Source organism: Oncorhynchus mykiss, chromosome 6 (genome assembly GCF_057628025.1).
Source record: "Oncorhynchus mykiss isolate SJ-2025 chromosome 6, ASM5762802v1, whole genome shotgun sequence".
In the NCBI taxonomy this organism is placed as follows: Eukaryota; Metazoa; Chordata; class Actinopteri; order Salmoniformes; family Salmonidae; genus Oncorhynchus; species Oncorhynchus mykiss.
The window spans coordinates 62043270-62068471 of record NC_143027.1 but is presented as its reverse complement, the minus strand read 5'-3'; the positions used below and the strand labels follow the sequence as shown (position 1 = coordinate 62068471).

The 25202-nt window shown below is 45.7% G+C and overlaps 1 protein-coding gene across 1 annotated transcript in view; it reads left to right on the top strand.

Annotated features, from left to right (window-relative positions):
* cdh16 (cadherin 16, KSP-cadherin) overlaps positions 1–25202 on the top strand; it is a 36349-nt gene that overhangs the window by 2601 nt on the left and 8546 nt on the right. Inside the window, exons 4-15 of the mRNA XM_036980636.2 lie at positions 1305–1439; positions 1793–1922; positions 2704–2862; positions 3376–3572; positions 8722–8847; positions 10113–10263; positions 10489–10701; positions 11064–11140; positions 13613–13804; positions 16217–16458; positions 16560–16690; positions 17404–17643. Coding sequence (XP_036836531.1) covers positions 1305–1439; positions 1793–1922; positions 2704–2862; positions 3376–3572; positions 8722–8847; positions 10113–10263; positions 10489–10701; positions 11064–11140; positions 13613–13804; positions 16217–16458; positions 16560–16690; positions 17404–17643 — 1993 coding nt within the window. The remainder of the gene's footprint in view (positions 1–1304; positions 1440–1792; positions 1923–2703; positions 2863–3375; positions 3573–8721; positions 8848–10112; positions 10264–10488; positions 10702–11063; positions 11141–13612; positions 13805–16216; positions 16459–16559; positions 16691–17403; positions 17644–25202) is intronic.

Here is a 25202-nt window from a genome sequence, read left to right as displayed (position 1 = left end):
TTTGGTTTTGAACGATTAGCTACTTTGTCAACCACTGCATAGTCTTAAATATAAACTTTTCAGCCTGTTGGTCTAAAATTAGGTTATGGGGCAGTCAAAAAATATGTTTCCCAGACCAAATCAAAATGTTGGGTTCTCGGGAGTTAAACGCATGCTGAGATCATTGGCACGGCTGTGGCGGCTGAGAACCAGTTGCTATGTGGTATGTGAAGTCGTAAAACATGCAGTGCTGATTGGAAACACGAGATCACCAGCATGCTGCTGTTTTATAGGCTGCTCTAGCCATGCAACAATAACACCATACCAGGCCAGGCTGCATGACAGTCCTCTACGACAGACAGTCACACAGCACCATGACTAGGATACCCATTCATACCTGACCATGGCCGAGCCAGACACAGGGATTGTGGGTCTGGACCAGAGGGCGTCTGTTTCGTGACAGCCCCTCTGCCAGCAGCTTGTGACACCCTTGAGAACAAACTGTCAGCGGTGAACAAGTTTTCCACAAGGGGGAAAATATCAACGGTCATTATGACACATAACCGCTCACTCAAAAGAGTCAAAAGGATTGCCAGATGGAGCTATACATACACATACTCAACCATTTACACATCATAGAATGGGTGAATGTTCAATTGACTTTTTATGAACAGAGCAAAAATTCATTACACAAGGCCCAGAGATCTCCTGTGCTTGCAGTGACATAGTTATCTTTTCAACTTTGACGTAAAAGGTCAACATTTGCCCACACACAGTAAGCAGACGTTTTATTTTAGCTGCACATGTGACTCTTGCCGAGAATACTAAAGTTAAAGTCTAATTGTATTGAAGATATCAAGGCACAAGGCGAGACGCAGATGCAGACACAGGAGGCAGATGGTTGGAGTCTTACAATGTTTATTCATCCAAAGGGGTAGGCAAGAGAATGGTCGCGGACAGGCAAAAAGGTCAAAACCAGATCAGAGTCTAATAGGTACCGAAGGGAAGGCAGAATCAAGGTCAGGGCAGGCAGGATGATCAGGCAGGCAGGAAAATAGTCCAGAGTCAGGCAGGAGTCCGAACTGGGAGGACTATAAAAAGAGAACAGAAAAGGAGTACAGGAAAAACACGATGATTGACTTGACAAAACATACAAGACGATCTGGCACTGAGAGACAGGAAACACAGGGATAAATACACTGGGGAAAATAAGCAACACCTGGAGGGGGTAGATACGATCCCTTTTGAACAGGTGAAACAGATCAGGGTGTGACAGAAGAGGGACTTGTAAATTTAAGTCATATTTTTGTACTTGTCCAACACAGCTCCCTAACCTCCCAGCTACCTCCACTGACGTGGTGGTGACAGGGGACGATGAGGGGATCTTTGGAGTTGAGGCAGGATTTCTTTACGCCTTGAAGCCTCTGGACAGAGAGAAGCAGCCATCTTACTCTCTGCAGGTTGACAGTCACACATTTATGGCATTATCTAAGCATGTAGTGATATGTTTACAATACATGTGATTATGACCTGTGATAATTCAATGAACGAAATTATAATCATCCTCATCAAAAATACCATAAAATTGAATGCGAAATATTGCAATGATTTGTTTTAATTGGGGTGTATTATCTCTGGCTTGAGAGAAACAATGTCCTCAAACAATGTACTGTCTAGCAACACCAAATGAGACATGGGCTCCTTAGTTAATTACAATCAAAGTAGATCTTCAGGCTACCTTCCGTATGTGTCTATATGAACTTATATTTGCCCTTCATACTTACAGTTTGCATTTACTTTGTGCTTTTCGCAGGTGTCCTTCTCAGCATCCGTGCAGTCTCAGAGCTTTATGGTGGAGGTATGCGTCATTGACAAAAACGACAACGTGCCTGTGTTTATCGAGGAGAGCATGAGAGGCAGTGTGCAGCTGGGACTTCTGAAAGGTTGGTTGTACTAGCCAGAACATAGAGCCCATCCACCATTCAGGACAAAACAAATACCGGAGTTCACAGAAGGGATTTTAATTTGTGACACATTCATGAGTTTATTTCTTGATACACACTGATGAGTGATGTTTGCATTGTCTGAATCTTTATGACTTATACATGAATAGTATCACCTGAACTATCCACATGGCTCTAGTGAAGGACATGTACGGTATGTGTATTAGAAGTAGAGGTGATGTGCTTCATCTTTTTTTATTGAAGTCTTACTACAGTCTGATCTTGGGCTATTGTGGGGTAGTTCTTTGAGTTCTTGCGTCAGAGATGACTCAAGCGTCTGGATTTATGTCACTGAGGAGACTCGCGTTTGAGTGGAGGGAGCTGTGTGCGTGTGTGAGCATCACACCACCAGATAATAGTGGGTTACCATTGATTACATTGTGACATGACCTTCAGGAAATTGAAGAAATTGAAGAGCAGACTTTACATTGAGAGGATATTATCCCAATAACCCCATAAAGTGATCCTCTATTCAAATGAACTACAGTAGATACAAATATGTTAACAAGTAATAGTTTTACCAAATGCAAAGCCATGACAAATGATGTTAGAATAAAGTCAGAAGGTTATCATAATTAAATCAAGATTGTCCAGGAGGAATACTAGCATTTCGACTGTGTAAGGATGTTTCACTATAAGAACGAGGCATTGTCATGCTAGTCAAATCACGGTGTGAATGTACACAGCGGTACAGAAGCTTGTCTCTCTGTCTCTTGGCTAGGGATCTCATTCATGCAGGTGGGGGCATCTGACCGTGACGACCGTAACACAGCCCATGCTGACCTGCGCTTCAGCCTGATGGATCAGACCCCCAGGATCCCCTCCAGTCACATGTTCTTCATAGACTCTGTGACCGGCGAGGTGTCTCTCACTGAGGACGGTGAGTTACAGGCCCCTCACTCAGCTGCCCTGTTTTATTCTACATGGTATTGTCTTACTTTTCTCTGTTCACTGTTAAATGAATTACTTAGTACACCCCTTCTCAATCCACATACACACACGGGCACAATCCACATACACACACGCACATCCCCGTACACACACACATACGTACACACATACACACATACACCAGTTAAATCTGATTTTAAAAAGTCCCAATTTGGACAGTGCTGGTGTTATTTCTGGATTTATTGACTATTTCTGCACAGTGCTGGTGCCCTTATGTTACAGCTTGACTGAAGCTAGACAACACTAACAACCTCAATCCACCCCATTGGCTGCCGCTATAGGGGCCATTTAACTGTGAAATTAGCTAATTACGTCTTTATGATGTACTTGTTAGTGGGTTATTAACAATGTTTCCCCGCTTTTTTCAACGTGCTGTCTGTGAACAACGTAATGCAGCTCTCTGATTGTAATATATTGATATGTGTGTGTGTGTGTGTTCCAGGGGCTTCCACCCTGGACCCAGAGATGTGTGGTCGCTACAAGCTGTCAGTGATGGTGAAGGACATGGGGGGGAAACCCAACGCTTTCTTCTCCACGGGCATCGTGACAGTGGAGGTGACGGGGAACACCTGGGCGTCACCGGACCCTGTTCGCCTCCAGGAGAACCTCCCTGGCCCCTACCCCATCCCCATCTCACAGGTAGAACCTCCCTGGACCCTATCCCATCCCCATCTCACAGGTAGAACCTCCCTGGACCCTATCCCATCCCCATCTCACAAGTAGAACCTCACTGGACCCTATCCCATCCCCATCTCACAGGTAGAACCTCCCTGGACCCTATCCCATCTCCATCTCACAGGTACCTTCCTGGTCCCTACCCCATCCCATCTCACAGGTAGAACCTTCCTAGTCCCTACCCCATCCACATCTCACAGGTATAACCTTCCTGGCCCCTACCCCATCTCACAGGTATAACCTTCCTGGCCTCTACCCCATCCACATCTCACATGTATAACATTCCTGGCCCCTACCCCATCTCACAGGTAGAACCTCCCTGGACCCTACCCCATTCCCATCTCACAGGTAGAATCACCCTGGCCCCTATCCCATTCCCATCTCACAGGTAGAATCACCCTGGCCCCTACTCCATCCCTATCTCACAGGTAGAACGTCCCTGGCCCCTACTCCATCCACACCTCACAGGTAGAACCTCCCTAGACCCTACCCCATTCCCATCTCACAGGTAGAACCTCCCTGGCCCCTACCCCATCTTACAGGTGACTAGTATCATGCTCCTTCTCCATCCCCATCTCACAGGTGACACACAGTGATGCTTTCAGGGATATTCCTGCATACATTACATGCTCAGGTGACCTTTGCCTCTAGTATAGAATCATGGAAAGGGATCATCTGACAAATATCAAACACTGTGAACTTTCATCCAATATTTTATTTGACTGTTCATTGTAAAATGTAATAATGGAATGGAATGGGTGAACCATCAGGATACTGCAGTTGTGTTGTTGTCTTTTTACCCCCCCCCCCCCCTTAAGAGACCAAGGTGTGCATTATTAATGTCATTCATACCCCTAGGCTTTCCACTGCCTGAGTCACTGCAGCCTGAGGTTCTGTTCCCGCTGTTGGTGTGTGTGTGTGTGTGTCTGTGTGTGTGTGTCTATAATGTCAAAGATTGTTCAATCAAACATCACACTTTGTTTCTGACTTAGCGGTTGTGATTGAATAGTCTCTGTGCTCTGTCCGGGGCCAGTGTCTCTGTATCTGCACCTGGTCTTCTTTACAGTCTGACCTTCAGCTTGTTATTCAACATTTATAATATCAGCCACGGCCCAGTGCTTGCATCAGCACCAAATCACTAAAGCTGTGTAAATAACTGGAAACATCTGACATTATCAGAAAGAGGAAAACAGGACGTTCTGTAACTACTCAGTAGTATTGATCTTCTCTGCATCTCTATCAACATTTATTAGTCTCGAAAACAATAGTCTGTTTTCTATATATAGGTGCTTACAACAATGGAACAATAGTCTGTGTTCTATATATAGGTGCTTATAACAATGGAACAATAGTCTGTGTTCTATATATAGGTGCTTATAACAATGGAACAATAGTCTGTGTTCTATATATAGGTGCTTACAACAATGGAACAATAGTCTGTGTTCTATATATAGGTGCTTACAACAATGGAACAATAGTCTGTCTTCTATATATAGGTGCTTACAACAATGGAACAATAGTCTGTGTTCTATATATAGGTGCTTACAACAATGGAACAATAGTATGTGTTCTATATATAGGTGCTTACAACAATGGAACAATAGTATGTTCTATATATAGGTGCTTACAACAATGGAACAATAGTATGTGTTCTATATATAGGTGCTTATAACAATGGAACAATAGTCTGTTCTATATATAGGTGCTTACAACAATGGAACATTAGTATGTGTTCTATATATAGGTGCTTACAACAATGGAACAATAGTCTGTTCTATATATAGGTGCTTACAACAATGGAACAATAGTCTGTGTTCTATATATAGGTGCTTACAACAATGGAACAATAGTCTGTTCTATATATAGGTGCTTATAACAATGGAACAATAGTCTGTGTTCTATATATAGGTGCTTACAACAATGGAGCAATAGTATGTGTTCTATATATAGGTGCTTATAACAATGGAACAATAGTATGTGTTCTATATATAGGTGCTTATAACAATGGAACAATAGTCTGTTCTATATATAGGTGCTTATAACAATGGAACAATAGTCTGTGTTCTATATATAGGTGCTTACAACAATGGAACAATAGTCTGTTCTATATATAGGTGCTTATAACAATGGAACAATAGTCTGTGTTCTATATATAGGTGCTTACAACAATGGAACAATAGTATGTGTTCTATATATAGGTGCTTATAACAATGGAACAATAGTCTGTTCTATATATAGGTGCTTATAACAATGGAACAATAGTATGTGTTCTATATATAGGTGCTTATAACAATGGAACAATAGTCTGTTCTATATATAGGTGCTTATAACAATGGAACAATAGTCTGTTCTATATATAGGTGCTTATAACAATGGAACAATAGTCTGTTCTATATATAGGTGCTTATAACAATGGAACAATAGTCTGTGTTCTATATATAGGTGCTTACAACAATGGAACAATAGTCTGTTCTATATATAGGTGCTTATAACAATGGAACAATAGTCTGTGTTCTATATATAGGTGCTTATAACAATGGAACAATAGTCTGTGTTCAATATATAGGTGCTTACAAAAATTGAACAATAGTCTGTTTTCTATATATAGATGCTTACAACAATGGAACATGGACAGAAATGCAAACTCGAGACCTTAAGACAGTAATGCAAACTTGAGAACATAAAGTCATGATTTGCTGCAAATATGTGTATTTCTACATTTCAGTGTGGTCTGTGGGTGTCGCAACAGCAACTCCCCTCCTCCTCCTCTTCTCCCTCTCCTCCTCCTCTCACTCACGCCAGTGCCATCCGCCCACTGAAAACGTGTGGACTCAAAACATGGGCAGATTTGATCTTTTTCACATTTTCCATGCCAATTTACCAACATAAAATAAAATCCATCCAAATGTGGACAGGCAAAATCTCAAGCAAATCCTCCTAATCTCTGCCGGAAAACATAAATGTGTGTGTCTATGTGTGTTTGTGAGAGAGATTGAGAGAGAATGTGCTAGAGGTTGTACTCTAGAGCTCTTCACAGCTCATAGGCAGGGTCGGGGAGGTGGGCTGCTGACAGAAAAACATGGCTCAGGTTTAAAGTACAAGATGACTCTGTTCTTGAGATTCTCAAACCCTCACAAAACTAGAAGCTTCTTTTAAATCTGATTGCAAAATAATAATAAAATATGCCATTTAGCAGACGCTTTTATCCACAGTCATGCGTGCATATATTTTATGGATGGGTGGTCCCGGGAATCAAACCCACTACCTTGGTGTTACAAGCGTCATGCTCTACCAACTGAGCCAAGAGCTACAAAGGTCCACAAATCATCATGATGTATACTATTTTATCATGATGTATACTATTTTATACTGCGATGTAAATATTATATCGGCTATTACTTGTGTTTTTTTTACAGTGCATTTACTTAGTAGTAATCTGTTTGTCAACATGCTATTACTATATTATAATTATAGTTGTCGGGGCAGCACATAACACCACATCTGCATGTCCATGTAAAGGGTTAACAGTGTAGAATCCACCACTGGTGATGATGCCTACATGATGGGAAAAGCCTCTCTCCACCCACTCTGCATTTACCACCATGTGTATGTAGGCGGTAGGACTCATAGCTGTGCTGTTACCAAGCAGATTGGGGGGGTCATGTTGAAAGACTGAGTATGGCTGGGAGCCCTTTACTATCAGCAGCATGGAAAGTCGTGTTCCTACTCAGTAAAATGTTGTGAGACACATAAAGCGTTATGCTCATGGGTTTCTCTTCTATCGTGCATTTGTCTTTCAAAATATTTTCCTTCAGTCATTGATATTGTTACAGCTGCACTTTGGTTGTTGGTCTCAAGAAGCATTGCTCCTCTTTGGTCATTTTCGGTCTTTTTCCAAAATAACGATTAGGCTAAATCAAGGCAGGAGAATTCCACATTGTGCATACTTCGTATACATGGAAGTCAGATTTGTCTATTAGAAATACAGTAGTTATGCACTTAACGGGCAATTACCCCACTTTTCAACCTCATTTTCATTATCTCCAGCACGATAGCAGTGTCTACAAATGTGAAAACGGCACATTTCAAAGTTTTGAAGAAAAATATACAAAGTTACAAAGTTCTACCCGATGACATCATCAAAAGTGAAAACATTTAAAAAATTGTGATTTTCAAACACTGTGAGAATTTCTTGGTGACGTGAGGAGAAAGAAAAGACCTTCCCTCAGGCTAGAAACTCGTTGCAGGTTGTGAAAATCACTGATGTCACAGATACATTTTTCGGACTTTTCTTCTTATCTTTTTAACCACAGATCATAGAATCACGCCGTTTTCACATATGTAGACACCGGTATGATGCTGGAGATAATGAATATGAGGTTGAAAAGTGTCGGAATTGCCCTTTAAGACTGCTTATTCACAAGGTGACAGAGAAGTCAGAGCGTGCACTGCAAGCTGTTAAAAAAAAGCACAGAAAGCAAAACATTACATCAGCTACAGTGTACTCTACTCATATCCATTTTTAGAACAACCAAGTCATTAATAACATTGTTATATACTACATCTCTTCAAAGCACTGAGGCCCTGAAATACCATGACACTGGGAAGACAGCAGTCGTGAGAAGAGGGGCTTGTGTATACACAGCCTCAGTGTTTGGGGAGCCAGCTCCAAAACAATGGAGTGGAGTGTGACAGTGTGTTGAGGAGATGCACATGCCCCCTGTGTCTCTGCCGGCGACCTCTCCTTCTTGGGTGCTGTTTCATGGGGTCCTCTGAGCCAATCATACCCTGTCCGGCCCTATGGTTTAAATCAGTGGAAGCTCCCCATCCAACATGTATGAGCTTTTGTTTTGGAAGAGGTCTCTGGTCCTCATCACTTCCTGTACATTGACACAGCACTTTATCATAACAGGTTAAACACCTCACAGGTTTTTACTAAAGGTCAGGGTTTCCCTTTCTAGTAAAGCCTAGGTACATGAGAGAGACAGAGAGTGGGAACAGCGGAAGAGGGGGATCAATCCTACAATCCCGCAGTTCAGAGAGAACGTTGAATTGACCATGTTCAGTTTATGAGTTGTTCTGTGCTTTCCCTGCTTCCCTATGCTGTGTCTAGGTGAAGTGGAGTGGAGGTCTGGTAGAGTATAGCCTGGAGGGGGAATTCCCAGAGATGTTGTTCACTGTCAGCAGAGAGGGAGTCATCTCTCTCAACGCCCCACTAGACAGAGAGACTCAGGACCAGGTGAGTGACCACACATTTTTCATTCATATTGTATCGTACCTCCTGTCTTTATCATATAGTAAGGACTTGTTAGGGCTGCGAACGCATAGTCATGTCATGTGATGTACAACATTACACTGAAAGGACGGAGGAAAATCTGGGTAAACAAGAAAAGGAGCGTCATGATTCAAATCCCAACGTGTCTTTTTTCCTCCTCTGCAGTTTGCCAAGAAGCTAAGCTCCAAAGCTGTACAGGATTAGATAAACATCACTTTTTGGCACAGGGTGACTTTGGGTTCATTCTGCAGAGTAGCAAGCAACGTGTCTGGCCAGAGACCTTACTGCTCACTGGTCTGACACAAGGAAAAACACATCACTGTATTGGATGTGCTGTTTCTACAGAAAGCCCTCAGAGAGTCTATTCTGTCTGAACTATACCTATAGTACAGTAATTGTAAAGATAGACACACACCCTCTTCCCTCCTTCTCCTCTCTCCCTACCTGGCAGTGACTGTCACCTATCATGATGGAGTTGTCATGTTCCATCATGCATCACACTGAGTCACAGCCTATCGATCCACCTCCTCACACAACACGAGTGAGGCAGTCCAGGTTCCCTGATTGAGACGGTTCCCCGCTGACTGACTGAGACTCATATGTCAGCGACATGTGACTCTTACAGCTGATGGAGGGAAGCGGGAGGAGAGGAGGAAGGGGATGCATGCACATGTACAGTACCTCTCGCTTGGTGTCGACAGAGTTGCGTGCCCGTATAGGGCGCAGAGATGATGAATCATCTCTGGATGTGTCAAAGAAGGCGCTATACAAGCAAAATGCCTCAGTTCTGTGAGCTGAGTAGCAGTCAAGGAATCAATGGACACGCTGAGTGTTGGCACTGTCACTGCCTATCGTTAACCTAATGGCTTCATCTTCTAAAGACAGGTCGGAGTGAAAGGGGCAAGGGGGGGTGAGCAATCTGCACTCTAAAAAAGCAACAACTTATTTCATTCACACACATACACCCCACACACCTCCAACCCGCCATCTATTCTAAGAAAGCTCAATATATAATGAATACAAAATTGTTGTGGCTTCATCTCAGACTGTGGTTCAAGTGTGTAATTGTGCCACGTTCAATACAGAACATGAAGATCTTTCCTGGCTGAGAGCTGGCACTTTGTGTTATTCCAGTGTGTCTGTCTGTGGTCTCACTGTGTGTCCAGGCAGGGAGATTTGATCTAGACACTTTGTAAAAGCACATGACCCCATGTGCCTCTGTCTGTTAGTTCCAGATCAGCATCGTGGTGGAGCGTCCGGATGGCAGGGAGATCGCCAAGCCTGTGGAGCTGAGGGTGATGGTGGGCGATGCCAACGACAACAGGCCCACGTTCCCTACCACACAGTACCACACCGTGGTCAAGGAGCTCGCCCCACGGGGTGAGGCACAACCCTCAGAACACTCTTTTAACACACACCTACAGACAACTCTGGAACATACTAGATCGCAAAGGCCTTTTGTTTACGCTTGAAACTAAATACTCCAAAATAAAAAAACATGGAGAAATTCATCAGTACGCTCAAAATAGGATTCTGTGTTTCTCACTCAAAGAAAATTTGTTTTTGCCCACACACTAATCTGTGAGGACTTTGCTCTTTTCCCAGGGACGGAAATCCTCACAGTTCAAGCAGCCGACAACGATGATCCGAAAACAGATAACGTGAGGATCTTCTACCGGCTGGTTGGCCAGATCCCAGAGAGCCCTCGTGCCTTGTTCCGGGTGGACCGTGACTCGGGGGTCATCTCAGTGCAGGCAGACAACCTGGAGGGAGCCGCCCCACAGTACACACTGACCATCACTGCCGAGGACGCTAAAGGTGACCAACAGTACTGCATGGCAATGTGGTTCTGTGGTGTTAGGGAGAGGGGTGAGGGATTACTTCCACAAAGATAATGTATACATAGTACAATGTAAAGATAATCCAGAGATACTCTATAGTAGTAACCTATTGTGATATGTAGACACGGGTGCAGTGGTAGTGTAAATTAGTTTTAGACTAGCAGATGTAACGTTGGAGGTTTTCCCTCTGCTTCCTTTGAGGAGAATATTGTTTAAATATGACACTACAGTGACTGATGATCATGATTAAGACTGAGGGCTTCAGTATGAAAGAGGCATGCCAAACTAAGTGACTCACTAATGGAGCCTATCTCTCTCTGATGATGATTTCATTTGCAGGCCTAAACAGCTCCTGTACTGTGGTTGTGACAGTGCAGGACGAAAACAACAACCCACCCGTCTTCACTCCACACGAGGTACCTTTACACAGGCTGAAGAGGGGACTGACAGTGTGATTTTGGGTTTGGGGGATAGACGTGATTCAGGGCACTCATTGAAAATCTCTCTCTTATACAGTATATTAGATGTTTCTCTTCTGTTGGATGGCTGCTGTGTGAACTCTCCCTCCAGGTCACTGATTTGATTTCCCAGAGGGGAGCGAGATGGAGTGCTTTGAGGGGGATCCAAGCTTTAATCTCAGGCTTATACAAATGTAGGACCTTCATTTGAGCCAGTTTGCTACAGCAGGAAAGTAATCCTTCAGCAACAGAAAATGTGAATTATTATGTGGATTATAATTAATGGACCATTTTTCGTAAGGGAGAATCAAGTCAGAAATTTCAGAGAGGAAATGACAAACTTCAGAAGCATTTTCAAACCTCAAATACACTACATTTTACATTACATTTCCTGCATTGCTGGAAAGTTCTCCTACAACAGGGTGATCAAATGAGTATCCTACAACTTTAAAGATGGAAACATATTATTGTAGGGTTTATTTCTCATTGTGCTCCAAATGGACAATGTTCTCTGAGTTAATCTGAATAAGCCTCAGATGAGGCCTGTGAGAATCCTTTATTTATAGAATAGGCAAATCCACAGCGTCGCCATAAGACAGCTCTAAATGATATCCCTCACACATACAGCAGTCGGAACATTTCACATCTTTATAGAAAAATCATCGCACTGAGCAATATTTACTATTATGTCTGAGCTCACTGGTCCAAAAAAGCAGTTCTAGATGAAATATGAAATACTTGGTTAAAAGTGAAAAAATGCATCCCTTCTAGTACAGAAATGAACTGCGTTGCGACTCATAAGAAATGTCATTAGCTGCACAGTGTCGTCATCTCCTCTGGTACGGGGGGAGTGTCCCTGAAAGGGACCTTAGTCTTAACATAAACACTATTTTTGATCTATGAGAGCATCTTTGGGGACAGTCAGTGTTTCCAGCGGTCTTTTTCATAGTCGATCCTCATTAATAATGAAGTCACCGCTGAGGTCACAATGAGACAACATTGGATTAGCGATGGCCTCAAGGTATGCAGTATACGGGCCAAAGATAGACCATTTTCTCACATACTGTTCCAGAATGGAAAACAGTCTACACCCACACCTCCTGAATAATGCAGGAGACAGGATAGTTGTGAAAGATGTGGGAGCAAATCGCCATCTTAAAATGGGGACATGTGACAATGAAGCACAAAGCTGTTGTTGTCCTCACTGGTGCTAGACTAAGTCAATGTAAACCCGAACTGTGCTTGCTATGTTTAGATGCTCTCGGAGTGAGAGAAGGTACTGTTAAGATACAGGAGACATATTCATATTCTAGAGTTATTCCAGTGTCATCCAGTTTGTTCCTCATTGGGTTCAATCCATGCCAAAAGATTTACAGCCATTCTCATTATGGATTCTCTATGCACCTCAACAATGCTGGCGATCATTTTTTGAGTCGATGCCAGCCCCAGGCTCATATTCTCTCACTCTGGCACACACACACACACACACACACACACACACACACACACATACACACACACACACACACACACACACACACACACACACACACACACACACACACACACACACACACACACACACACACACACACACACACACAGAGAGGTGGAAAAAGCTCTTGAGTGGGTCACGCCAGAGTGCCCCTGCTTTTTCCAGCAACATGTGATCGGGTTTGTAGGGAGCTGGCAGGTGAGTGGTGAGACCCATGGTATCAGCGACCCTCTAGCTCAGGCAGGCAGATCAGAGACACAGCCATTTCAGTGGAGGGCCACAGTGAGTGGCTGATTAAAGGACTCCCAAGCAGAGAGATAGGAGGTGTGTGAATGAAGGTCAACAACACAGGGCCACAGGGGACATGCCTGCATAGACACACCAGACCTGGGTCAAATACATAACCTAGATTATGTCAAATATGTTCAAATATTTGAAATGCACTTGATATAGTTAGCTAGTTAGCCTGGAACAACGGAACCAATGGAGTCATCCTAAAAGTGCAAATTCCAAGCTAAATCAATATAATACTAAATTATACATTTTTAAAAATAAATCACATTTATTTTATAGTCCTTTTCAATAGTTGTCACACAGTGCTTTACAGATACCCAGCCTAAAAGCCCAGAGATAATTGTTTTATTTTTTTATTTTACCTTTATTTAACTAGGCAAGTCAGTTAAGAACAAATTCTTATTTACAATGACAGCCTACACTGGGCCAATTGGGCACCGCCCTATGGGACTCCCAATCACGGCCGGTTGTGACACAGCATCTGTAGTGACGCCTTAGACCATTGCGCCACTCGGGAGCCCAAAAGAAAGCTATGCAGATGCCCATGCTTCATTATCTTTTCCTTCTCCCTGTCCTCATCCCCCCTCCTCGCTCCCTTTCTCCTGTCACCTTTCTCTCTCCTTTCTCCCCTTCTCTCTTAGTACGGCCCCTTCCACCTGGCAGAGGATGCTCCTTTGGGAGCCACGGTAACGGCTGTGTCAGCATGGGATGCTGATGAGAGGGGAGGAGACAGCTGGCAGGTGAATTACAGGCTGGAGTCTGGCAACGAGGAGGAGGTGTTCATGCTGGTCACAGACAAGCAGACCAATGAAGTTTCCCTCATCCTCTCCAAGGTACGGCAATCTCCTTCATTCAACAGTCTCTATTCTCTCTTGTTCATTCACAAATAAGACACAACCCAAAGAGCCCTAGATGTCGATGAATAGGATGCATTTTAACATGATCTTAACATGGTAATAATATCTTCATAGAAATATGCAATATTGACTCTAATAATTATGCATTTCATTAAGTAACCATAAGGAAAATATACATGCATATTGAATCTTGCTTTGCATATCACTTTCTATGTCTCTTCATACACACACACACACACATGGGTATTTCAATGACACGTGTCCCAAAAATAAGCCATGACAAAAACAATAGTTTATCCCAAAATAATCTGAGCCCATCCCTGGGGTGTCTCTGGCTCGTCCCTGGTCTCCTGTAATCCCCTCCACCCTCCCAGCCCTGCCCCAGCACCGCCCTGCCTCAGCTATCTCCCCTGGCCTGGACATGAGGGCTTTGGAGACAAAGACGGAGTGTTTGTCATTGTTTGTGTCCCCATTCTCTGGAAGCGGGGCAACTACCTTCTACCTCTCTGTGGGAGTAGAGGAATGTTACCTATATTCCGCAGAGGTAAAACAGGTGTCTAAACTAATACAGGACTGGAGCACATTCCCTTTGCATTGTCTCTGATGAACCCTGCCATACAGTAATGATATGCTGTATAAGGTTCTGACATAGGCCTACTATAGCTCATTTTGAAGCACCACATACAGTGTATCCTTAGTGCAGCAGTTACAGGCTTAAAGCCAGCCAACGACCGTCCGTCTGGTAAAATAGCTTGTTAGTACATCAGAGCATGCTCACTAATATGTGATCTTGTGGCGGGACTGAGACAACCCAGAGGGTAGTCCCGTTGTCTCAATAACAGCAGCTTGCACAAACTCTAATGGAATAATTACACAGTGCCATTAGTCTGTAGAAAGCAATTACAGTTTACTCACTATAAACCACATAGGCAAGGCACCGCTAACTGAACACTAGCTAATCTGTCTCTCTGGTGCTGTGCAACAGTTGTTGTGAGAGCGTGAGGATAATAGCAAGGAGAATATTCAGCTCCTGCTGTGCTGTAGGCGGATGTGTCTGAGGTTGGGTATATCGTGCTAATCCATGTGACCGGATCAGGGAAAACTCCAGGCCTTTTACCAGACCCATGTCAAGCATGTGTTCTGTTGCAATGTCTCCTACGCGCATACATGCAGTACCTGCCGTCATGAATAGTGAATGAGAGAGGATGGCGTAAAAAAGTGTGTGGTCAGTCGCCTTGAGCTGGGTGGCAGGTGCACATAGCTGATTCAATCATTTTCAGTGGGAAGAATAGAGATTACAAATTAACACACACACACACATACCATACACACACACACGCACACACACACCCACACACTGGACTAATGCTTTGATCTTATTATGATCTTGCTATGAAAGAGGGGATCACAAGTAATCGTCTCCTTCTTTTTAAACCCATTGAGCTGGAAACTCTCATGCTTCAAGTGTCCCTATTTAACCTAGTGGGCCGCCCTCCACACAGCAACTTAAGGCCAGCAACAGCAGCTGAGGGGTGGTTGGATTCTTCTGGTTGTTGCCTGATACAAACCTGCACTTCACTTCCAGTCAACACCATTAGTCACTCCAACACTGAACAACATCTGTGTTTTCTCTCTAGCAACAGAGGTAGCTATTTGGGCCAGGCGACATGTTATTAGCAACAGCAATCACTTAATTTCACCCGAACGTAGACAACACAGGGGATACAATGACGGGCTGTGAACTCACAGAGTAAGCATAGCAACGGCTGTCCACTAACGGGATTCTCTGTCACAGGCAGGATTCATGTCAAGTGACACGTGAATCAAATGGCCCTCCCTGTCATTCCAGTTTGTTTTACAGTGGAAATAAAACTCCTCTCTGCCGGTAATTCAGCTTGTCTGACGGTAATATGCAGGTGACGGTATTATAGAGGACTTGTTTAGAGTCACTGTGCAGTGTTCCACAACCCTCTCCTTTCCAGTAGGATCAGCCTGTAAATCTGTGGAACACGTCGATTCCCAGCAGATATATACAAGCTCTTTCTGACCTCCTGTGTTTGCTCCATGAGCGTAATACAATCCCATGCCTGTGTTGGAGGGGGCGGTTCGATATGTTGCTCAGTCTAAATGAGCAGCCTGTGCGTCTCATGGAGTGCTGAAATGGCACATTCACAACACATTCACTGACTGCTTTGATGCTCTTTAGATTATGTCTGCTATTTTCTGGGAAATGTTAGTAAATCCCTCCCATGATTATTTTCCTGGTGTTCATTCTTGCACTGTAGAACACTGTGTTCCCATGTTTTACAACTATTCGAACACTACATGTATGTAAGTGCGTGCCCTTCCATATGAGCAGCATTTCTATGGCAACCTGTATGCATGCAGGTGCTGGACTTTGAGCGGGAGAGCGAGTACATCCTGGTCCTTAGTGCTCAAAACCCAGTGGCCCTGGTACGAGGGAGGTATGGCCCAGCGTCCACGGCAACCGTCTCCATCTATGTGGATGATATCAACGAGGGCCCCATCCTGTCCCAGAGCCACTACGAGGTCACCGTCAGAGAGGGGGAGGAGCCAGGACGGGTTATTGCCACTATTCGTGGATATGACCCAGACTCACACCCAATCAGGTGAAACATCGTTCATCAGAAATAATATAAAAATAAACATTAATTCACAGTTTAAAGGCATAGATCATTGTGTTATCCCACCCCGTTTTGTTTTTGTCCAGATACTCGCTCAGAGGAGACACAAAGAGGTATTTCTCCATTGGGAAGTACTCAGGTGAGCTGAAGACTGTCCAGGCCTTGGACAGAGAAGAAAACAGCACCTACACCATGGAGGTCATGGCTGAAGATGGACGTAAGATGGTTTTCTGAGAATAATGTCTACTTCTATATCTTTCCAGACAGAGGGTCCAGGGCAACTTAGACCTTGACCTTGTGTTTGCCCCAGAGGGTTTCAAATGTAATAATGCAAGGCTAAAACAATACTTACATTGAGAATTCAAGACCACACAGTATTCACTGTCAATGTAATAAGCAGGGAGTGAGTCATGCGAAGTGACAGCCAGTGTGTAGCTAGCTAACTGGTGGGTGTAGAGTGGGAAGTGAGGAGGGGGTGTATGTCGTATAGAAAACTCCAATCCAATCCTCCCCCACACTAGTTAAGCACGACTCAGAACAGAAGACAGACTTGCAGGGTCTGAGAGCTGCACACGGCACCTCTCCAATTACCCGCTGCCCTTATCCCTCGCATGCACTTATCACATCTAGTGAAAAATCTATTCAGACTGGTCCATAACCCACAGAATGGGGGCTCTGACTCACATCTTGAATCCACACCTATAGAGGTTAGAGAGGGCAGTGGTGTTAATTGGTGGAGGAGATCATGTATTATGTTAGTTGGATCGAAGTGTACAGGTATCAGAAACATTTTAAAATATGCTTTTAATGTCCCTCTGTGCTTGTCAAAGCAAGGCCAGCAGCACCCAATACGGTACAACACGAGGACTGTTGTTACCAATGATTCAGTGGGTACTAATGTTTATTAAAACTGTACTATTTGCCTCCCAGGGAACTCTTCTCTGTCAGCTTCAACACTGGTCACAGTCCATATCCTGGATGTGAATGACAACAGTCCGGTGTTGGTGGGAGACTACTCCTGGAAGTACCTATGTACCCCACGCTGGGAGGACCAGGCCTTGGTGCTGGCATCCCGGGACAGTGATGGTCCCCAGCACGGTGGCAGGCTCAACTTCTCCCTCCGCAGTGACGCCACTGTGCGCGGCAACTGGAAACTCACCCCCATCAATGGTCTGCCTCATCATCCAGATAAACTATCTTCTGTTTTTTCACTAACACATTTGTATTTTATCTTGACAAGCAGAAAGATCAACACACGCTCAAACCAGCCTCTTAGACCATCAGATATTTTAGTAACCAGTCCAGCAGTGGAAATTGTTGTGTATATTACCATGACAATACTGTAGGTGTGGTCACTGTAGTAGCGACATGGTGACCCAACGCTATGACATTGTAGGCTCGCACCATGCTGTAGGATGCAGGACCCAGGAAACATTAACCTCTCTGCAGGATCAATCCAGATCGAGGTATGGGATTGGTTGAGTCATGTCTGTGTAAGAACCACTACCAGACAGCTAAATGAAAGTACCAAATTAGGCCACTTATTCTATTTGAGTCGTCACGGTGACGTTAGACCTGACACTCTCATTGTGGTTACCCGTGTATAGGGTAACGTCATTGACGATAAAATGGTTTTCAAAATAGAAAGCATGTACATGGAATAATATTGGAAAGAGAACAATCCAGGGTGTTTTGCTACAGTGTGATGAACAGTGAATAGGATGTAATTCAGGGATCCATTCAGACCACCTGTTGATCCACAGACACGTGTAGAGGATTAGAGTGAGTGGCACTGAGACACTGACTGACAGTGGAAGTAAATTGCCCCCATCCTTTCTTCTGAGGCGCTCTGAATAGACAATGTCTCTAAATCACCTAATGGCCCTCTTCCTGTCGCTGTGCCTGTCTGTAATGTGTCAGGCTGACATACATTAATCAGGCGTGTCGACTCGGCTGTGCTGTCATAGTCTCTCTATTGTATCACCGTGACAACCTTTTCTCTTTAGTTTTTCTCTCTCGCCATTTCTCTCTGACGCGTTATTATTGGAAGCTGCGGAAGGCTGGCTATAATTATATTTCCCTTTTAATTTGTGTGATGTCACAGCTGGGGCCCGCCAGGCTGAAAGGCTAAGAGGCTAAAAGTGTATTTTTCCCAGCAGCACCCAGCAGCCGCAAGACTTGTCCCTAATAACACCTCCTGCAGACGTGCCGTGGCGCACCTATTTACCTCACCTTTGTGGCTCTTAGCCCTCCTCCCTGACAACTGGAGAGGCTGGAGAGAGTGACGGAGGTGTGACGCAGCCTCTGTCTTTGAGAAGCTCACATAGTCGGCTGTGCTGTGCTTGTCCTGAGAGGGTACCAGTAGATTCCACTGTTCCTGTCCACCACAGAACAGAAAGTCAGTCAATTCTAATTAGTCATAAATAGACACAGCAATGATTTACCTCTATATTTTCCATTATTCCTGGGCTGTGATAAAAGCAGGTCTATATTTTTTTTAAACTCTCACATACACTATTCCTGTCAATGGCATCAAAGAAATAAGAACCATTGAGGATGCGGCAGACCAAGGGCTCCTCTACTGTTTATGTCACTGACGCCGGTCGGTTGCAGCCTTACCTAACAAGATGATATACAGTGCATTCGGAAAGTATTCAGACCCCTTGACTTTTTCCACGTTATGTTACAGCCTTATTCTAAAATTTATTAAATCGTTTTCTCCCCCTCATCAATATACACAAAATACCCCATAATGACAAAGCAAAAACAGGTTTTTAGAAATATTTGCAAATGTATATATAAAAAAGAAGTTTATATCACATTTACATACAGTACCAGTCAAAAGTTTGGACACACCTACTCATTCAAGGGTTTTTCTTTATTTTTACTATTTTCTACATGGAAGAATAATAGTGAAGATATCTGTCATGTATTGTCATGTTGTGTGTTTCTGTCCTTTCCCTTCACCCTGTCTCCCTCTGCTGGTCGTTGTTAGGTTACCTTTTCTCCCCCTCTTTCCCCCAGCTGTGCCTTGTCTCCTCCTAACTACCCAGTCACCCCTTCTCCCACCTGTTCCCCTTTTCCCTCTGATTAGTCCCCTATATCTCTCTCTGTTTTTGTTCCTGTCCTTGTCGGATTCTTGTTTGTTGTGTTTCATGCCTGAACCAGACTATCGTCCTGTTTGCTGTAACCTTGTCCTGTCCTGTCGGAATCTGCCGGTCTATCTGAGCCTACCTACGTTTGGTTATTAAAGAAGCTCTGTTTAAGTTAGTTCGCTTTTGGGTCCTCATTCACTCACCGTAACAGAAGAATCCGACCAAGAATGGACCCAGCGACTTCGGATCCTCTCCACTCAGCCGTCGGGATCCAGGGAGCGATGCTAGGCAGACACGAGCAGGAATTGTCTGCTGCTCGACATGCCGTTGAGACCCTGGCCACCCAAGTCTCCAACCTCACAGAACAGGTTCACCATCTCCGCCTCGATCCACCGGCCACTTCCAGGGCTTTCGAATCTCCGGAGCCCAGAATCAATAACCCGCCGTGTTACTCTGGGGAGCCCACTGAATGCCGCTCGTTCCTCACCCAGTGTGATATTGTGTTTTCTCTCCAGCCCAACACTTACGCCAGGAGCACTGCTCGTGTCGCCTACGTCATATCTCTCCTTACTGGACGGGCTCGTGAGTGGGGCACGGCAATCTGGGAGGCAAGGGCTGAGTGTACTAACCAGTATCAGGACTTTAAGGAGGAGATGATACGGGTTTTTGATCGATCTGTTTTTGGGGAGGAGGCTTCCAGGGCCCTGTCTTCCCTATGTCAAGGCAATCGATCCATAACAGACTACTCTATTGAGTTTCGCACTCTTGCTGCCTCCAGTGGCTGGAACGAGCCGGCCTTGCTCGCTCGTCTTCTGGAGGGTCTCCGCGCAGAGGTAAAGGATGAGATTCTCTCCCGGGAGGTTCCTTCCAGCGTGGATTCCTTGATTGAACTCGCTATTCGCATTGAGCGACGGGTTGATCTTCGTCACCGAGCTCGTGGAAAGGAGCTCGCGCTCTCCGTTGCCCCCCTCTCCGCATCACTACCATCTTCCTCTGCCGGCTCGGGAGCTGAGCCTATGCAGCTGGGAGGTATCCGCATCTCGACTAAGGAGAGGGAACGGAGAATCACCAACCGCCTCTGTCTCTATTGCGGTTCTGCTGGTCATTTTGTCACTTCATGTCCAGTAAAAGCCAGAGCTCATCAGTAAGCGGAGGGCTACTGGTGAGCGCTACTACTCCTGTCTCTCCTTCAAGATCCTGCACTACCTTGTCGGTCCATCTACGCTGGACCGGTTCGTCAGCTTCCTGCAGTGCCTTAATAGACTCTGGGGCGGAGGGCTGTTTTATGGACGAGACCTGGGCTCGGGAACATGACATTCCTCTCAGACAGTTAAGGGAGTCCACGGCCTTGTTCGCCCTGGATGGTAGTCCTCTCCCCAGGATTCAGCGTGAGACGCTACCTTTAACCCTCACTGTTTCTGGTAATCATAGCGAAACCATTTCTTTTTTGATTTTTCGTTCACCTTTTACACCTGTTGTTTTGGGCCATCCCTGGCTAGTTTGTCATAATCCTTCCATTAATTGGTCTAGTAATTCTATCCTCTCCTGGAACTTCTCTTGTCATGTGAAATGTTTAATGTCTGCTATCCCTCCTGTTTCCTCTGTCTCTTCTTCACAGGAGGAGCCTGGTGATTTGACAGGGGTGCCGGAGGAATATCACGATCTGCGCACGGTGTTCAGTCGGTCCAGGGCCACCTCTCTTCCTCCACACCGGTCGTATGATTGTAGTATTGATCTCCTTCCGGGAACCACTCCCCCCCGGGGTAGACTATACTCTCTGTCGGCTCCCGAACGTAAGGCTCTCGAGGATTATTTGTCTGTAGCTCTTGACGCCGGTACCATAGTCCCCTCCTCCTCTCCCGCCGGAGCGGGGTTTTTTTTTGTCAAGAAGAAGGACGGGTCTCTGCGCCCCTGCATAGATTATCGAGGGCTGAATGACATAACAGTTAAGAATCGTTATCCGCTTCCTCTTATGTCTTCAGCCTTCGAGATCCTGCAGGGAGCCAGGTTTTTCACTAAGTTGGACCTTCGTAACGCTTACCATCTCGTGCGCATCAGGGAGGGGGACGAGTGGAAGACGGCGTTTAACACTCCGTTAGGGCACTTTGAATACCGGGTTCTTCCTTTCGGCCTCGCTAACGCTCCAGCTGTCTTTCAGGCATTAGTCAATGATGTCCTGAGAGACATGCTGAACATCTTTGTTTTCGTTTACCTTGACGATATCCTGATTTTTTCACCGTCACTCCAGATTCATCTTCAGCACGTTCGACGTGTCCTCCAGCGCCTTTTAGAGAATTGTCTTTTTGTGAAGGCTGAGAAGTGCACTTTTCATGCCTCCTCCGTCACATTTCTCGGTTCTGTTATTTCCGCTGAAGGCATTAAGATGGATCCCGCTAAGGTCCAAGCTGTCATTGATTGGCCCGCCCCTAAGTCACGCGTCGAGCTGCAGCGCTTTCTCGGCTTCGCGAACTTCTATCGTCGTTTCATCCGTAATTTCGGTCAGGTGGCAGCTCCTCTCACAGCCCTTACTTCTGTCAAGACGTGCTTTAAGTGGTCCGTTTCCGCCCAGGGAGCTTTTGATCTCCTCAAGAATCGTTTTACATCCGCTCCTATCCTTGTTACACCTGACGTCTCTAGACAGTTCGTTGTCGAGGTTGACGCGTCAGAGGTGGGCGTGGGAGCCATTCTTTCTCAGCGCTCCCTCTCTGACGACAAGGTCCACCCATGCGCGTATTTTTCTCATCGCCTGTCGCCGTCGGAACGTAACTATGATGTGGGAAACCGCGAACTGCTCGCCATCCGGTTAGCCCTAGGCGAATGGCGACAGTGGTTGGAGGGGGCGACTGTTCCTTTTGTCGTTTGGACTGACCATAGGAACCTTGAGTACATCCGTTCTGCCAAACGACTTAATGCGCGTCAGGCGCGTTGGGCGCTGTTTTTCGCTCGTTTCGAGTTCGTGATTTCTTATCGTCCGGGCTCTAAGAACACCAAGCCTGATGCTTTATCTCGTCTCTTCAGTTCTTCAGTAGCCTCCACTGACCCCGAGGGGATTCTCCCTGAGGGGCGTGTTGTCGGGTTGACTGTCTGGGGAATTGAGAGGCAGGTAAAGCAAGCGCTCACTCACACTCCGTCGCCGCGCGCTTGTCCTAGGAACCTTCTTTTCGTTCCCGTTCCTACTCGTCTGGCCGTTCTTCAGTGGGCTCACTCTGCCAAGTTAGCCGGCCACCCTGGCGTTCGGGGTACGCTTGCTTCCATTCGCCAGCGTTTTTGGTGGCCCACCCGGGAGCATGACACGCGTCGTTTCGTGGCTGCTTGTTCGGTCTGCGCGCAGACTAAGTCCGGTAACTCCCCTCCTGCCGGCCGTCTCAGGCCGCTTCCCATTCCCTCTCGACCGTGGTCTCACATCGCCTTAGATTTTGTCACCGGACTGCCTTCGTCAGCGGGGAAGACTGTTATTCTTACGGTTGTCGATAGGTTCTCTAAGGCGGCTCATTTCATTCCCCTTGCTAAGCTTCCTTCTGCTAAAGAGACGGCACAAATCATCATCGAGAATGTTTTCAGAATTCATGGCCTTCCGTCAGACGTCGTTTCGGACAGAGGTCCGCAATTCACGTCTCAATTTTGGAGGGAGTTTTGCCGTTTGATTGGGGCTTCCGTCAGTCTCTCTTCCGGCTTTCACCCCCAGTCTAACGGTCAAGCAGAACGGGCCAATCAGACTATTGGTCGCATCTTACGCAGTCTTTCTTTTCGCAACCCTGCGTCTTGGTCAGAACAGCTCCCCTGGGCAGAATACGCCCACAACTCGCTTCCTTCGTCTGCGACCAGGCTATCTCCTTTTCAGAGTAGCCTCGGGTACCAGCCTCCGCTGTTCTCATCTCAGTTCGCCGAGTCCAGCGTCCCCTCCGCTCAGGCTTTTGTCCAACGTTGCGAGCGCACCTGGAAGAGGGTCAGGTCTGCACTTTGCCGTTATAGGACGCAGACTGTGAGGGCTGCTAATAAGCGTAGAACTAAGAGTCCTAGATATTGTCGCGGTCAGAGAGTTTGGCTCTCCACTCAGAACCTTCCCCTTAAGACGGCTTCTCGCAAGTTGACCCCGCGGTTCATTGGTCCGTTCCGTATTTCTCGGGTCATTAATCCTGTCGCAGTTCGACTTCTTCTTCCGCGATACCTTCGTCGCGTCCACCCGGTCTTCCATGTCTCCTGTATTAAGCCCGTTCTTCGCGCCCCCGCTCGTCTTCCCCCCCCCCCCATCCTTGTCGAGGGCGCACCCATCTACAGGGTCCGCAGGATTTTGGACATGCGTCCTCGGGGCCGTGGTCACCAGTACCTCGTTGATTGGGAGGGGTACGGTCCTGAGGAGAGGAGTTGGGTTCCCTCTCGGGACGTGCTGGACCGTGCGCTGATCGAGGATTTCCTCCGTTGCCGCCAGGTTTCCTCCTCGAGTGCGCCAGGAGGCGCTCGGTGAGTGGGGGGGTACTGTCATGTATTGTCATGTTGTGTGTTTCTGTCCTTTCCCTTCACCCTGTCTCCCTCTGCTGGTCGTTGTTAGGTTACCTTTTCTCCCCCTCTTTCCCCCAGCTGTGCCTTGTCTCCTCCTAACTACCCAGTCACCCCTTCTCCCACCTGTTCCCCTTTTCCCTCTGATTAGTCCCCTATATCTCTCTCTGTTTTTGTTCCTGTCCTTGTCAGATTCTTGTTTGTTGTGTTTCATGCCTGAACCAGACTATCGTCCTGTTTGCTGTAACCTTGTCCTGTCCTGTCGGAATCTGCCGGTCTATCTGAGCCTACCTACGTTTGGTTATTAAAGAAGCTCTGTTTAAGTTAGTTCGCTTTTGGGTCCTCATTCACTCACCGTAACAATATCAAACACTTTGAAATAACACATATGGAATCATGTAGCAACCAAAAAGGTGTCAAACAAATCAAAATATATTTTATATTTGAGATTCTTCAAAGTAGCCACCCTTTGCCTTGACAACAGCTTTGCACACTTTTGGCATTCTCTCAAGGTTCCTCGCTCTCCTTTCTGCAAATCTGACTACGACTCCATTTTGTTGCTCCCAGCCTATAGACAGGAACTAAAACAGGAAACGCCCGTGCTCAGGTCTGTTCAACGCTGGTCCGACCAATCTGATTCCACGCTTCAAGATTGCTTCGATCACGTGGACTGGGATATATTCCCGGACGACATCGAACAACAACATTGATGTATACGCTGATTCGGTGAGCGAGTTTATTAGCAAGTGCATCAGTGATGTTGTACCAACCGCGACTATTAAAACCTTCCCCAACCAGAAACTGTGGATTGATGGCAGCATTCGTGCAAAACTGAAAGCGCGAACCATTGCTTTTAATCAGGGCAAGGAGACCGTAAACATGACAGAATACAACATTTGTAGCAATTCCCTCCCCAAGGCAATCAAACAAGCTAAGCGTCAGTATAGAGACAAAGTAGTCGCAATTCAACGGCTCAGACACGAGAGGAACATGGCAGGGTCTACAGTCAATCACAGACTACAAAAAGAAAACCAGCCCCGTTGCTCCCAGACAAACTAAACAACTTCTTCGCTTGCTTTGAGGACAATACAGTGCTACCGACACGACCCGCTACCAAAACCTGTGGACTCTCCTTCA